The 13,862-nt window shown below is 32.5% G+C and overlaps 1 protein-coding gene across 10 annotated transcripts in view; it reads right to left on the bottom strand.

Annotated features, from left to right (window-relative positions):
- Positions 1 to 13,862, bottom strand: part of LOC127070752 (moesin/ezrin/radixin homolog 1) — an 18,684-nt gene extending 4,822 nt beyond the window's left edge. Inside the window, exons 1-10 of one of the 10 annotated variants that reach the window (XM_051009140.1) lie at positions 13,806 to 13,862; positions 12,023 to 12,202; positions 6,026 to 6,049; positions 4,939 to 4,971; positions 2,285 to 2,407; positions 1,516 to 1,788; positions 1,046 to 1,375; positions 577 to 819; positions 318 to 493; positions 10 to 229 (exon numbers count right to left, since the gene is read on the bottom strand). In XM_051009140.1, the coding sequence (XP_050865097.1) occupies positions 10 to 229; positions 318 to 493; positions 577 to 819; positions 1,046 to 1,375; positions 1,516 to 1,788; positions 2,285 to 2,407; positions 4,939 to 4,971; positions 6,026 to 6,049; positions 12,023 to 12,202; positions 13,806 to 13,817 (1,614 nt within the window). In that variant the 5' untranslated portion in view covers positions 13,818 to 13,862. Of the gene's footprint in view, positions 1 to 9; positions 230 to 317; positions 494 to 576; positions 820 to 1,045; positions 1,376 to 1,515; positions 1,789 to 2,284; positions 2,408 to 4,938; positions 4,973 to 6,025; positions 6,050 to 8,980; positions 9,092 to 12,022; positions 12,233 to 12,600; positions 12,991 to 13,805 lie in introns of those variants that run through there. The other 9 variants (XM_051009145.1, XM_051009144.1, XM_051009141.1 and 6 more) reach the window with 9 other exon arrangements.

Here is a 13,862-nt window from a genome sequence, read left to right as displayed (position 1 = left end):
ATAAATCACCTTCAATTGATCGTTAAGACGTTCGTTTCTTTCAGCCAAAGTACGTCTCTCTTCGACTGGATCAATTATTGATTCATCCGTAGCAAGATCTTTAGTAACATCACAATTCGGAACCTCATCTTCGCCTTCTTCCTCTCCCTCCTCATTTTCTTCTACATGATGATGATGAGGAGTTGTACTAGCTTGGAAAGCTCGATCAGCTTCCTCTTGCCTAAGTCTACTCGAAGATGAAATAATAAGCAATTGTAAATACGTGAAAAATTACGAACGTATTGATAAAGAATAAATAAAAAAAAAACAATGAATACTTGGCAGCTTCAAACTCCTCCTGTAATCTCCTAGCTTCTGCGTCTTTTGCTTCTACTTCGGATTGTATACGTTGCACCTCCTCTTGCTTAGCTCTAATCTCTTGTTCCAACTTAGCACGTTCTGCGGCTTCCATTTCATGAGAGAGTTCTAACTTTTCCATCATTGCCGTCAATTCCTATCAATAATAAAGTACATTGTAAAGAAGATTCACAACCATAAGATTATCAGTCGTTGAAGATATTTATAAGTAATAAATACCTTTTGACGATCTTCTAATTCCTCCTTCGCAGCCTGCAATTGTTTCAATTGTTCTTCCAAACGTCTGATCATCTCTTGAGCTTCGTTTAATTCAGCCTGTCGCCTATCCATTTCTTCGGCCATATTTCTTAGCCTTTCCTCGTACTCTTGTTGTTTCTTTTCTGCACGTTCTCTCGCTGCAATTTCCAATTGCAATTTTTCCCTTTGCTGCTGCTTCGCGATTTTTTCTTCTCTTGCTTGAGCCTTGAAAAAAATATTACCACGTATATCGAATACTTTCGGTAGAATGACTCTGAATTTATACATTTATCTATAGATAATGCCCTCATTCGATATTCTATTATCACGGCACTCAGAAGTAGCAAATTAATCAAATAATCATAGGTTGATTATATCGAAAGGAAAAAAAATATTCTTAAAATGAAACTTTCAATAATACGTATATATCTATATATGTATATGTATATACCTTCATTTGCTGAACATCAATAGTATCCGGCTTACGTCTACGCATATATAATTCATGATTGCCCATACAAAGTGCCAAAATTCTCTTATTAATCTTCACTCTTGTAGCAAAGAAAATAAAGTCTGGTGCTTTCTTATCTATCGGTTTAATAATAAATTTCTTTTCGTTGAAAGAAATATTTCTTATCTCAGACCAAGGAAAACCAATCTTAGGAGTAAGTTTATCATCCTTTTCATAAATATTCAAACCTAAAGCATCGACGCCCAACCATAATTCTGTTCCTTTTTTATTACGAATTTCGAAATAATTAACTCCATACATTTCTAAATCCTATATAAAGAAAAAAAAAAAGAAACAGAAAAAAAACAAAAATTAATCCCGATGAAAAGAAATAAGGAAAGATTAAAATATAAATTAAAAAAATGTAACATCTATAGAGAGATATATAAATCGTTGTGTTGCTTTATCACCTGAGCAATCTTCAAGTATTCCATCATAGCATCTTCTCTCAACATACCGCGATGTTCTTGCCACCAATTAGTTATCGAACTCTCCCATTCTTCTTTACTCATTTTATGTTGATCCACAACTCGCTGTGGTAATAAGCGATCGTTAGCTAAAAAGCCGGGAGTGTGAATTCCTTTTTGAAAATCACCGTGTCTAGCTTGAACCGCATAAGATGCAAGCAATACGGATGTTTCAGGTGGGCAGTAAATTTCATCACTGAGAATAGCATTTTTCACCTATAAAAGAAAATTTTACAACGTTTCCATGTTAAAAGTTCCCAGTGCAAAACGGATATAAATAACGATAGATTTCATTCGAATATTTAAACGTTGCTCCTGGCAATTTAATTAACAATATAATAATCGACTAATCTTTATTGATATATTATCAAGATTGGACTTTTCTATTCAAGGTTACGCATCGCATGTATAAAATGAGAGGCTCACAAGAGTACCTATTTCGCGCACTCTCTAATTGCGATAATAAATCGCAAGATTTTTTTTTTTATCTCATCTTACATAATAACAATTATTATTTTTTTCTTAGAAGAAGGAAAACGTTATAATTTTTTTAAGTATACTCTTACTGTCAGAGGGCAGAAGAGAACTAATGGAAGAAAAGAGATAAATGAATAAATAAATAAATAAATGAAAACTCCTCGGTTAAATATAATAAAGACAGTACAATTAGGATGATTGTGTTATTAAATTCTCTGTTCTTTCTCTCACGCACCTGCAAATAAAAGAGACGAAGCGTGATATCCTGTATCAATTCCTCCGCAACGTCTTCGGGATAAAATTTCGCACGAAACTTGAACTGCAATGGGGTCTCCTTTTTGACCTCCTGGTTCATTACCTATAATCAATTGATAAAAAAAAAAATTAGAACATGAATGTACGTACGTATGTATGTGTATTCATATATCTATCTATATATACATATGTACAGGCTGGGCCAAACATTCCTAGACGATATTAAAAATCAATTACTTTTTTACGAGCTAATTAATTAGACTAATTATCTTAATTAATGCCTTCTCTACAAGCCTAACTTGTAGTTTTACGTTCTGACAAAAAAAAAATCAGCCTTGAAGTCTCGATAAAAAAGTACAACTGATTTGAAAACTCATCCCATCCTGGTTAGCTCGTCCTGTACACAGATATATCAACTACGTGTTATTTTTTGCAATGAAATTTGGGAAAACACAAAGAAAGAAGAAAAACTGAAAAATAAAAAAAGGTATAGAAAAAAACAAAGTCACTCTTTTATTTTGAAATACAACAACAACAACAACGTGCAAAAACGTGTGCTTTTATTATTATATATCGCACATTTTTCTTTTAACGACAAAACATGGTGATCTATGGATCGTTGCGGTGACATGCAAGAGAGGAGGTTCGACAAATTGGGAAAAATCATTGATTCGACATAGTTTTGGGGGGGACGAGAGAAAGAAGTGTTATATCATCGATAAAAACGAACGTCTTCTTAAAATTTTTGTTTCGATTGAGTAAATTGCCGATTACATCCTAATAATCGATAAGAAAGGAATATTATTATAGTTTCCAATATGTGTATATATATATTTCTCGATAATAACTTGTACCTATATCTAATCAGAACATCCACAAGAAAACTTAACGATCCGAATGTTTTAAAACGTAAAGGGTGTACTATAATTGGGAGAGGGGAGAGAGAGAAGGGGAGAAAAAAGAAAACATGTACTTGAAAGTACATCAATTTGCTATTAAAAATATTTCTACGAGTATTTAACGATTGTCGGGAAAGATTAAAGAATATTGTATCTTAATATAAATCTTGATGTTAATATTGAATTAAAAAAGGCACCTCGCGATACGATCGATTTTTGTGGTACCCTTTAATAAATATTTCGACATATTTTTGATAATAAAAAAGGAAAAAATAATAATAAGAGCGATCAAACGATGAATAGACACGGTTGCGTTCTTGACATTATTGTATTAAAAAGAGAAAGAAAAAGAAAAAAGAAGATAATTTTTATGTTTGCTTGGTAACACAGACGTACGTACGTAAGTGTTGTTACTTAAAGAGATCCGCAAACATGATCGCCTTGATCGTATACGACTGACATCTCGTCTCGGTTCAATGCCAGTGACATGATTTTTTTTTTTTCTCTATATAATTATCTTTGTGATGGCTGTATATCGGATTACGTAAGATATATCTTACAAAATGTGTAAGGATTTTCCGAATAAATTCTACAGGTGCGAGAACGTAAAGCGTGTGTGCGCTAACACAGACTTAGATAAAATATATCTGTAAAATGATCTGCGATTTTTATTTTACTTTATTTTTTTAATTTATCACAATGTTCAGTGACGAATTCACGTATAATCCAATCTGATAAGTTTCTTTTTCATTTCATCTTTCGCATGAATGGTCGACGAAGTGAGAAAATATATATATCGAATAATGAATAATTGATTTACATTAATAAAGTCCAAAAAATATCCGACGACTCGGGTCCCTTGAAAAGCTAAATCCATCAATGATTATCTTATTCTTCTTGATATTTTTATGTGATATTTTAGCCAGGTCTGCGTGCGAAATACGTGGACGATGCATTTTTAATGCGTATATATATAATAACGTCAAGATCGTCGAAGATGAATTAATTCGCGATTAGTATATATTTTCTAAAATGTTCCTTCTAATTCATCGTCGATTCTGACGCATTTAAGTGCCGCGTAAAAAAGAAAAGAAAAAAGCTATTTAAAATATACGTCGTGTTTTTACGATCAACAAATGTTTTCCGACAAACGCGTGCGCCAAGATATCGATCCTTTTTTTTCATCATCTCGATATTTTTATTGCAATTACTATTATTTATCCTTTTTTTTTCTTCCTTTGTTATAGTCGTAACAATTTTTCTAACATTGACGAGGCTATATACGTCGATATTCTAAATTCATTTCACTTTAACGCTGTTAACTCGACGTAAAAAAAAAACGTACGGAGCAATAAAACACGATAAGTTACTGAAATGACTAAAGAAATCGAGTTATATGGCACACACACAAAAAAAAAGATTTAACACTACTAAACAATAGTCGAAGTCTCCCAACCGTTATAAAAGATAGGTACCTTTTCTTGGTTAATAATTAGTGTTCTTCCGCGAGTCGTGTGATTATTGTAAAAAATATGCGAACACACTGTAAAATAGAAAAACGATGGAAGGAAAGAAAAGAAAGGAAAAAATAAGGTGGTACGACATATTCGATTCTACCAAAGGATTTCGATCTTGGCGCCTTTGGATGTAAAATATCGTGGGAGTCGTAATTAATGAATTAATTATTTCATTTAATATAGATCAAAGGACAAAAAATTCCAATTGCTATTCTTACGTGGAAGATCTTTCGAAGACCACTCGGTACCACCTGAAATTATTTATCAACATTTTGTCATCTGTCTTGCATTAACATTTTTTTCGATATACCGGAACAAAGTAACATTGTATAAGGGGAATAAAAAAGAGAAACTATTCGAGAGAGTGTTGGACGATATTTGATTCGATTAATTCATCTACGTGTCAAGTCTGACTCGACAAATTTTATTAACTCCTAGCTACTAATCCGTCTTATTCGTGATAGACGTAATAGACAATTATAATTAACTACTTATTATCAAATAAAATATCGTCCAACATTGGCATCAAGGAGGGAAAATGAGTAAGCGAAAAACTCGATGTATATATCTTGAATAGCAAAGGATATATCCTAACGTAGATATGTGTTTTCTATAGTATGATTTTCGTGAATAATAAATGTAGAGACGCGTGGGAAGATTATGTCATTGGGAAAAATCCTTCTCATTGTATTCTTAATAATCTCTACTGTCTGTCATGGGTGGAACGTTAATGGTACAGCTAGAGAGATGCTTCTATTTTATATAAATGTTAGACCAATATATGTATCTATATGCTGGTCATTTGAAAATTTATCGAAGTAGAACAAAATACGTAAATTGTTGTACGAGGTGCCTTTTATTATTCGAGGATAATTGAAAGTATCGTTTGTTCTCAATAAAAAATATCGATAAAAAAAAAATTAAAGAAAAAAAGAATTACAAAAAATATATTAAGAAAAAAAGAAATAGGATATAATACTTTAAATTGAAACAATAGGCTGAACCTCTATCTACATCTTAAGGTAATTCAATTTTACGATAAATCTAGCTGAATCTTTTTTTAACTGTCAAATCGGGAATGTAAGGAATTCAGTCATTCCATTCGTGGAATAGTTATACGAAACGATGACTGAATCACTTTCCGATAAAATACCATGCATGGTAGTCATCGTCTTAGATTATAACTCGATTACAAACACGATCGTGATATATAGGCTATCATTAAATAATATACGTCCTAATAAAGTGTTATTATCATTAACGGGACACGAACTTAAAATGATAATTAAAGTTACGGTAACTTACCCTAGACAAGAACGGAAGTCCACGCTTCCAGTTGTTAGTATTGCGGTTGGCATGCGTTCAAAGAATGAAAATATGATAAATAAATATGACAAATGTTACATAATCGAATGAAGTATTTCAATCACGCACGTGTGTGTTCGTATATATATTTTTTTAATATATATATATATTTAATATATATACGAATAATATTACCTCGATATTAAATATACGATCGTATAAGTCGATTTTCATTTTTAGACGTTTTCAATCGAACATAGTAATCGATAATAACTTTTATATAATATTAATATCTCCTACGTGTTCGTGAGATAAGCGAACAATGTAAAACATTTTGGGAAAGAAAAAAAAAAGTTTCGCACATTTATTTGAAGTTTTGAAAAAATACGACGTCCATTTAGAACGTCCTAATCATACGATAAAAATCGTCGTTCTCTCTCTCTCTAAACGCATAACAGAATCTTTTCTCTGATCCGATTTAAGTTAATAAGAAAGAGCAAGCACCCCACGATCGTTAGACTTACATTTTCTCTTTACAGTGTCCCCAATCCTTAAATTATTCTGTTGCTTCTTAATCGATTATTTCCGTCGTACTTAGAATTATGGCTTCTCTCTTTTTAAAATCATTTCTCATAAAAAAATGTATACTAGATGTTTAGTTTATAATAAAAAGTATAATTAGAAATACAGGATAGACCAAAAGTTCTTACGGGATTCTAATTGTGCTATATGAATAAAAAAATTAGCCCAAAAAATAGTCTCGAAAGAACAATCGATTTAAAAAAAGAAAAAGATCACTTAAGAGCTTTTGACCTCCAATCTGTTAAAATTATCAACTAAGTGTAATTTATAATCTGTCACATTAAAGAGCATTCTGTAAGATAAAAAATAAAAAATAATGAATTAAAAGGAACGGTAGAGATAACCAGAATCTCACTTATAACACAAAAAAAAAGAAAAAGAAAAATTAAATAATAATCCTACTAAATCCGTTCCGTACGCTATCGTCATTCTACAAACGAACAATGAAATCGATAGAAAAGCTTAACGTTTTTGGAAAAATTATTAACAAATGTTTCATATACGAGATAATTCTCGATTATCTCCTATGAAATCGAGAATTATCTTGTACGGGGAATTTTCATGCCAGATGTTACTTCATTTTCAAAATGATTTCGCGTTGTAGAAACACGCGCAAAGTATTCGTATTATTTCCTAAGCGAGCAATTGAAACAATGAATAAGTCTCGTGATTCACCCAAAATAAACGTTTACTATGTATGTAAGTGACCTCATTCGCTCAAAAGATTAATATGTAACGAAGGGAGAAAGCAAAACAAAATTATTTATAAAATACATGAAATAAAAAAGAAAACAAAAGAGAAAAAAATTCTTTGTGGAGATTAAACGATATATAGAGCAAATGCCAGAAGTTCCTAAGTGATTTTAAAAATAAATTAGTCTTTTTGAAGACTTCTTAAATTTATAATTTTACACTCCGCAAAAAAATAAAAAAAATAAAAAAGAATTTAGTTTAAAAAGTCTCGAAAAAGATCAACTGATTTATAAAATAAACTTGGAATTATTGGATTCCACTTTGTATATAAAAATGTAAATATTAAGTATAATAAATGAAAATAAGAATGTATAGAATTAATAGTAAAAATATAAGTTAATCGATTATTATAATGCTTTCGTAAAAAATAATCTCCCGCTAGGTAATAGCATGAAAAATCAAGAACAATAGAAGCCGTCGCGCAAAATCATTGTTCTCCTTTAGCATGTACCAACTTTTATCGCAGAGCTATACTACCGCGATAAGCAAAAGCTGTACACTTCGTTTATAGCCTTCGTTCGTTCCTCTAAATTATTTTTTAGACTCGAATAAGATACATACATTGAAAAAACAAAATTTCTATATACTTTCATAAGAAATTATATACATAAAATTCTATATATATATATGTGTGTGTATATTAATATTTTTAAGTCATAACAATAGTTGAAAAGAATAAAATATCTATATACTTCATGAAAAATTTTATACATATGTGTGTGTTTGCGTACGCAATTTGTTGATAGAAAATATTTCAAAAAGAAGTATATAGAACTATTTCTTTTTCATATATATATTACTCTTCTTCCCTGAAGGAAAATAAAGATAAAGGAAACGACGTTCGGTAATCCTTTGAAATGGAAAAAGTAAAAACTTTCTTTCAGCATTTAAATCGTTCGAGGAAGAAGGTTGGCAAGAAGAAGAGGAGATAGACCATGAGGCTGGCTCTCTTCTTTCGAGAAGCCGATGCTGAGGGAAGAAGAACCAGTCCTTGCCTATTTGCATAACACTCATTGCCGTTCGTTTCCAGTAAAGTACGAAGCACCTTGGAAAGGCCACAAGTATTATCTGCACGAGTAGCCAGGAGAATTGTTCGGTTGGCCTTAGCCACGTGTTCTACACCAAATTATATGTATATATATATATACATAAGATGGGCCAAAAGTATAGATTATGAAAAGGTTTCTAAAGCTTGTAGTTTTACAATCTAAAAAAGAAAAAGATTAGCCTAAAAAAAGTCTCGAGAAAGGATAATTGATTTTTAAAATCATCTAAAACCTTTGGCCCTCACCTTGTATATTTACAAAATTATTATTATTTCTTTTTATTATTCTATATTGCAAGAATGCTGTTTATAATAATAAGTAAAAAGTCCTTCTAGTTTCTACCATTTCAAAAATTAGCGCCAAAAATCTTAACGTTGATTGGTTTGAGAATAACGAAGTGCAGCTCGAACGTGATTACTCGTTGGATGATTCCATTAAGAAAGAAAGTCGACGATTTCTCTCTTTCATTTAATTTCCTTTTATATTCCTTACATTTCCTGTATCAACAGGATATATATCTCGAGAGAAAGAGAAAGAGAAAGAGAGAGAGTTCTCTTTAAGATACTCGGCTTACCAGATCGTCTTCGAACTCGTCGTCGTCGGTGTCAGAGTCCGAGTAGCCTCTTAACTTTCGTACCTTCTTTTTTACTTCCTTCTTGACGACTCTCGTGATTGCACTTTCCGGCTGCATATAATCGATCGATCGATCATGAAAGATTTCAGAATTGGAGAGATCGTTATAAATCTCTTTACGAGAGAGCTTTACTACATAAAAGCAATTTTTTGCCAGGGACGAAAGTGTTACTTTAAGCGAATCTAAAGAGTTTTTAACGAAGAGAGGAAAATTAAAACTAATTCATAAATGTCTCTTATCATATGATCCTACAGGCAAAAAGAGACAGAAAAAGAGAGAGAGAGAGAGAGAGAGACAGAGAAAAAGAGAGAGATAAGAATAGCTAATAGCCTATATCGCTCTAATGCAACAATACATTTCATTATCTACCATATTACGAAATAATATAATTAGCATATCTAATCGATGCGTACTTTAAGAGAGTTTGCTTTAGATCTCGATGAATATGTTTGTTAATTATTAAGGGTGCTTCTATTCACGATCAATATGCAAATATACTTTTATCGGTCTACGCGTATAAAAAAGGTGGCACCCACTCCTAGGAGTGAATTTTTTATTTTGCACCGTACTAATCTTTAATTTTGTACCTACGTTACGTTTTATCATTTATAGCTAAAGTTGTGAATTAGAATAAAGATGATATAACTACGATATATACAATTTATCAATGTCAACAACAATTCGTACGAGTATATAAACATAACCTAAATTAAAGTAACTATACAAATGTTTCTTATAGAGATATGAATTTTGTTGCACCATGATAAAACTTGTTCACAGGGGAGATTCTCTCGTGACAAATTAATATTTCACAGATAAGATAAAAGAGTCTGAAAGAAGTTCCTCTTTAAGGCTAATTCATTTATCCTAACAATGATATATAATATAATAACATACATACAATAAATTCTGGTGTACGATACAAAAGAATATTTTGGTCAACATAGAAGTAATTACTCTAATATATCCCACATTAATGTTGTCTTTTCTTATGGCATGCAAGTCCAATAGAAGGAGACATGTTCGATTGATTAAACTATCAACTTTTACGCTCAAAATCTAACACTGGGAATATACATTGCACTTTATAAATTTCATATTATAAATATTTCTCTGAGAAACTAATAATTCTGACTTACATATACTCTTGCTCGCCAACCAGGTATATATATATATATATATATTTCGTTGTTAGATTGAAACTATACAAAAATAGAAACGACAAAACCACCTGTACTACACGAAAACCTTCCGCTTCCTGTCCCAAGTTAGACGCTTAGAAAAGTGGGTTGGCCGTTGTGCCGGAAGACTCTAGGGCAGGTCGCCTTTTGTCGTGGAAAAAAAGGAAGAAAAAAAATGTGAAACCGGATAAAAAGATACGTGTGTGGACATGTATACGTATGTGTGTAGGAGAAGGAGGAGAGAGAGAGAGAGAGAGAGAGAGAATATGTAATGAAGAGAAGAGACAGAAGGATCGAGACTTCACAAGTTGGTGAAAGCCTTGAGTATTTTTATATACGAAGAAGAGAGCTACTATACGTACATGTGTGTATGTGTATATATATATATAATATACCTTTTTCTTGTAACCGTTCATCGATCGAATACCGAATACGTCTCATATTTTTGCAACTGTACTCGAAACTTATCGTCGATGTATTCTATTCCTTCTTTCGAATATGATCTTCGCGAACGTCGACAAAAGAAAGACGATGCCTGTATAAACAATTTTATACGCGTGAAATCTAACAGTAAGAACTACGAAAGTTATACGAGCGACTACGCAATTAACTTGTTTACTAATTTCTCACATTTATTTACTTTCTAACGTAATACTTTCAAATGTTGATATTTAATTCTAAAAATCTATACACAATTTTATATATACGTAAAATAGAGAAATTATACGAGAAACGTTCTACTACTAATAACATTATAACCTATATATTTATAGCATGAATTTTCAAAACATAATCACGACGAACTTACTATTTTTCTTTTATATTTCTCGAATATAATACGACGAAAAGATTATTGCATGGTAAACAAAGGCATACTGATCGTCGTAAAAGGCGAGAAACATGTTTCTAGATACTTATAAAAATCCTTCGAAATGACTAACGATGATACTCGATGTGAACAAATTTATTTGGTATTTTCTCCATGCGTGACGTTTCCTTTTCTTTTTTCTATATACTTCTTTTCATAATATCTTCTCACGATCGGAAAAAGAATAAGAAAAATAATTAATTTGTTGAGATAATATAATATTTTCTTACGAGTTAATACTTTCTTCTTTTAGTTTAACGCGTCATAAAAAAAAAAGGTCAACGATGTGTTTCTGCACACATATGCGTCTATAAAGACCATAAAGGCAGATGTTTTATACGAATCGAGGAAAAAAGGAAAAAAGCGTGTATACACGCACGCAGATGACGTCATTCTTCGTCATCGATGCTTGTCTCTCTCGTTGCCATCACAGAAACGACGGGAATCCAATTATGGTTTTCTAGAGAGAGACTATATGTGCTTATAATTATTGAAAGACTGTGTGTGCTTATAATTACTTGAAAGACGTTCCTTGATCCAAGCTGGTTACATATTCTTATAGAAAAATAATAAAACAGTAAGATTGATAGTTAAGAATGAATTAAATTTGCCGGATAACTTTTTTGTAGTATTTCGCATAATAATAGCTACAGAATTTATAGTACGCAAGCTAAGTTTTTCTTATCAATCGCTTTGGAAGAGTAGTTTATGTAACAACAATATGAACGGTATCAATTATTATAGAACGAATGAGTTAAATAGCTAATACAAAGCTCAATATCTAAGTACAATTCGGTATAATTGTTCTACATCTAAATAAATACAAATATATATCTCTTTCGTACCACTTTATCTGGCTAAAAGAGAACTTAGATGCTATTGTTCCTGATTGACGGAGAAAAAGAACGATATAAAAAAGAATGGTTGTCCTACCTTTTTGTACAATTTGATCCACGTTAGATCACCCTTATTGTCAGTGTATTGAAGACCAAAGAACCAAACTTCACGAAGACCAATTGTCTTAACAACTTGATCAAAAAGCTGCTTGCCGGTGGTCGTCTGCTGGATGGCAAACTCCAGCTCGGCGTCCATCGTCGTCACCCTGACGTTCATCTTCAGATAGGACATGAAAGCAAAAAAAAGTAAAAGTTACAATATATACGAATCAAAGAGTGACGCTTATCAGTCGAGAGACGCCGAACGTTGAGGGCTCCAAATAAATCTTCTTCGAAATTCGAACTTGGCGGCTTCCAGAACAATGTACACTTGTTTTTTACAACATTTATTTCGTGCACATTGTAATAACGTCGCAATAAACATTTACATATGTACATATATATTTCATTCGTTTCTCGAGACAATCCATTTTTGTCCAACGCAATAAATCTTTATCGCAGAAATAAATTATAGTCGGAAAAGAAATAGAAATACGTAGAGACGCAAGAAAACTCCTTGTCAAAAACTCCTCTCAAAATATAACCATAAAATAATCGCAATACTAATCGACTTACCATTTTTGTACCGGCAACCATGACGCTGGATCTGGCAGTACGATTTCACTACGCACAAAAAATACAGGAAGATACGAAAAATCACAAACGTTTTAAATATTACAAATTCTTGTCTACGTTCACAACCGATAAAAAATGATCGATGTTATTCGTCCTAATGTGTATGTGGCGAAAGCGTTGTTAAATAATTTCACGTCCCGCGTCTCACGATCCGTCCTCGTTGCCTGTTGCTGAAACAATGGGTTTACTACACCGGCAGCGTCTTTTCTTCTCCCACTCTTCCACCTTTTTCGTACGGTGAAGCGTCTTTCCCTCTCTCTCACTCGCTCGCTTAATCATTCGTTCATTTCCCCCTCTACGACCTAACCTAAGATAACAGCGCCAGCTTGCGAACTGGAGAGAGAGAGAGAGAGAGAGGGAGGGAGGGAGAGAGGGAGGGAGGGAGGGTGGGAGGGAGAGAGGGAGAAGGAAGCGGGAGAGGGAGATGGAGAGGGGGGAAGAGAAAGATGGAGAGCGTGATCACGTGAGAAGCCGGTTCGTTTCATCTGACCAATCACCATCGAGCCCGGTAATACACGGTGTGTCAAATGAAACGATGAATTTTTCGCTCGTAAGCTTCTTCAAAGATGTTACAAGAATTACGATTTGATGTGCATTTAAAGGATAGTTAAACGATTTACGTAATCGTCCTTACGAGACAAATTTTCAAATGATACTTCGTTCGATAATACGACATATATAAATATTCGTGTATATACCGGGTGGGGCATTTAAATTAAAATATTCTTTTTGCTTATAAATTAATCATTCTCATTTAAGTATCCTACCCTGTATAAATGTGTTATACCTACATAAAAAAAAAGATCCTGAGGAAAAAATCATTTTTTCTTTCGTCCTTCGTTTAAATTCTATTCCATTCGATCTCGTAACGATACCAGCTTGCATAATTTACGTAAAAGGTGTGATAATACACATCTCCTCCTCTTTCACGTTTCCTGCCAAATCCACGCACGGTGTGTCGTATGCAGCAATTAACATTTCGCTGTAGTAGCAAATTCAAAGTCATGACAAGAAGGAAAACATATATACAAAAGTATTCTTTTTATCTAAATATTTCACATAATATAAAACATTTATCTCTGAAAAATATTTCCACAGTATATCTGATATCGATATAATCGATATAATCGATATAGAATACGTACCGACTTCGGCATGATGGTGTGTTTTTCTTCTTGCAGGGACGGTATAAAGTTTTTAAT

This window comes from Vespula vulgaris, chromosome 19, assembly GCF_905475345.1.
Source record: "Vespula vulgaris chromosome 19, iyVesVulg1.1, whole genome shotgun sequence".
NCBI lineage: Eukaryota > Metazoa > Arthropoda > Insecta > Hymenoptera > Vespidae > Vespula > Vespula vulgaris.
This window is presented reverse-complemented; position numbering and strand designations above follow the sequence as displayed.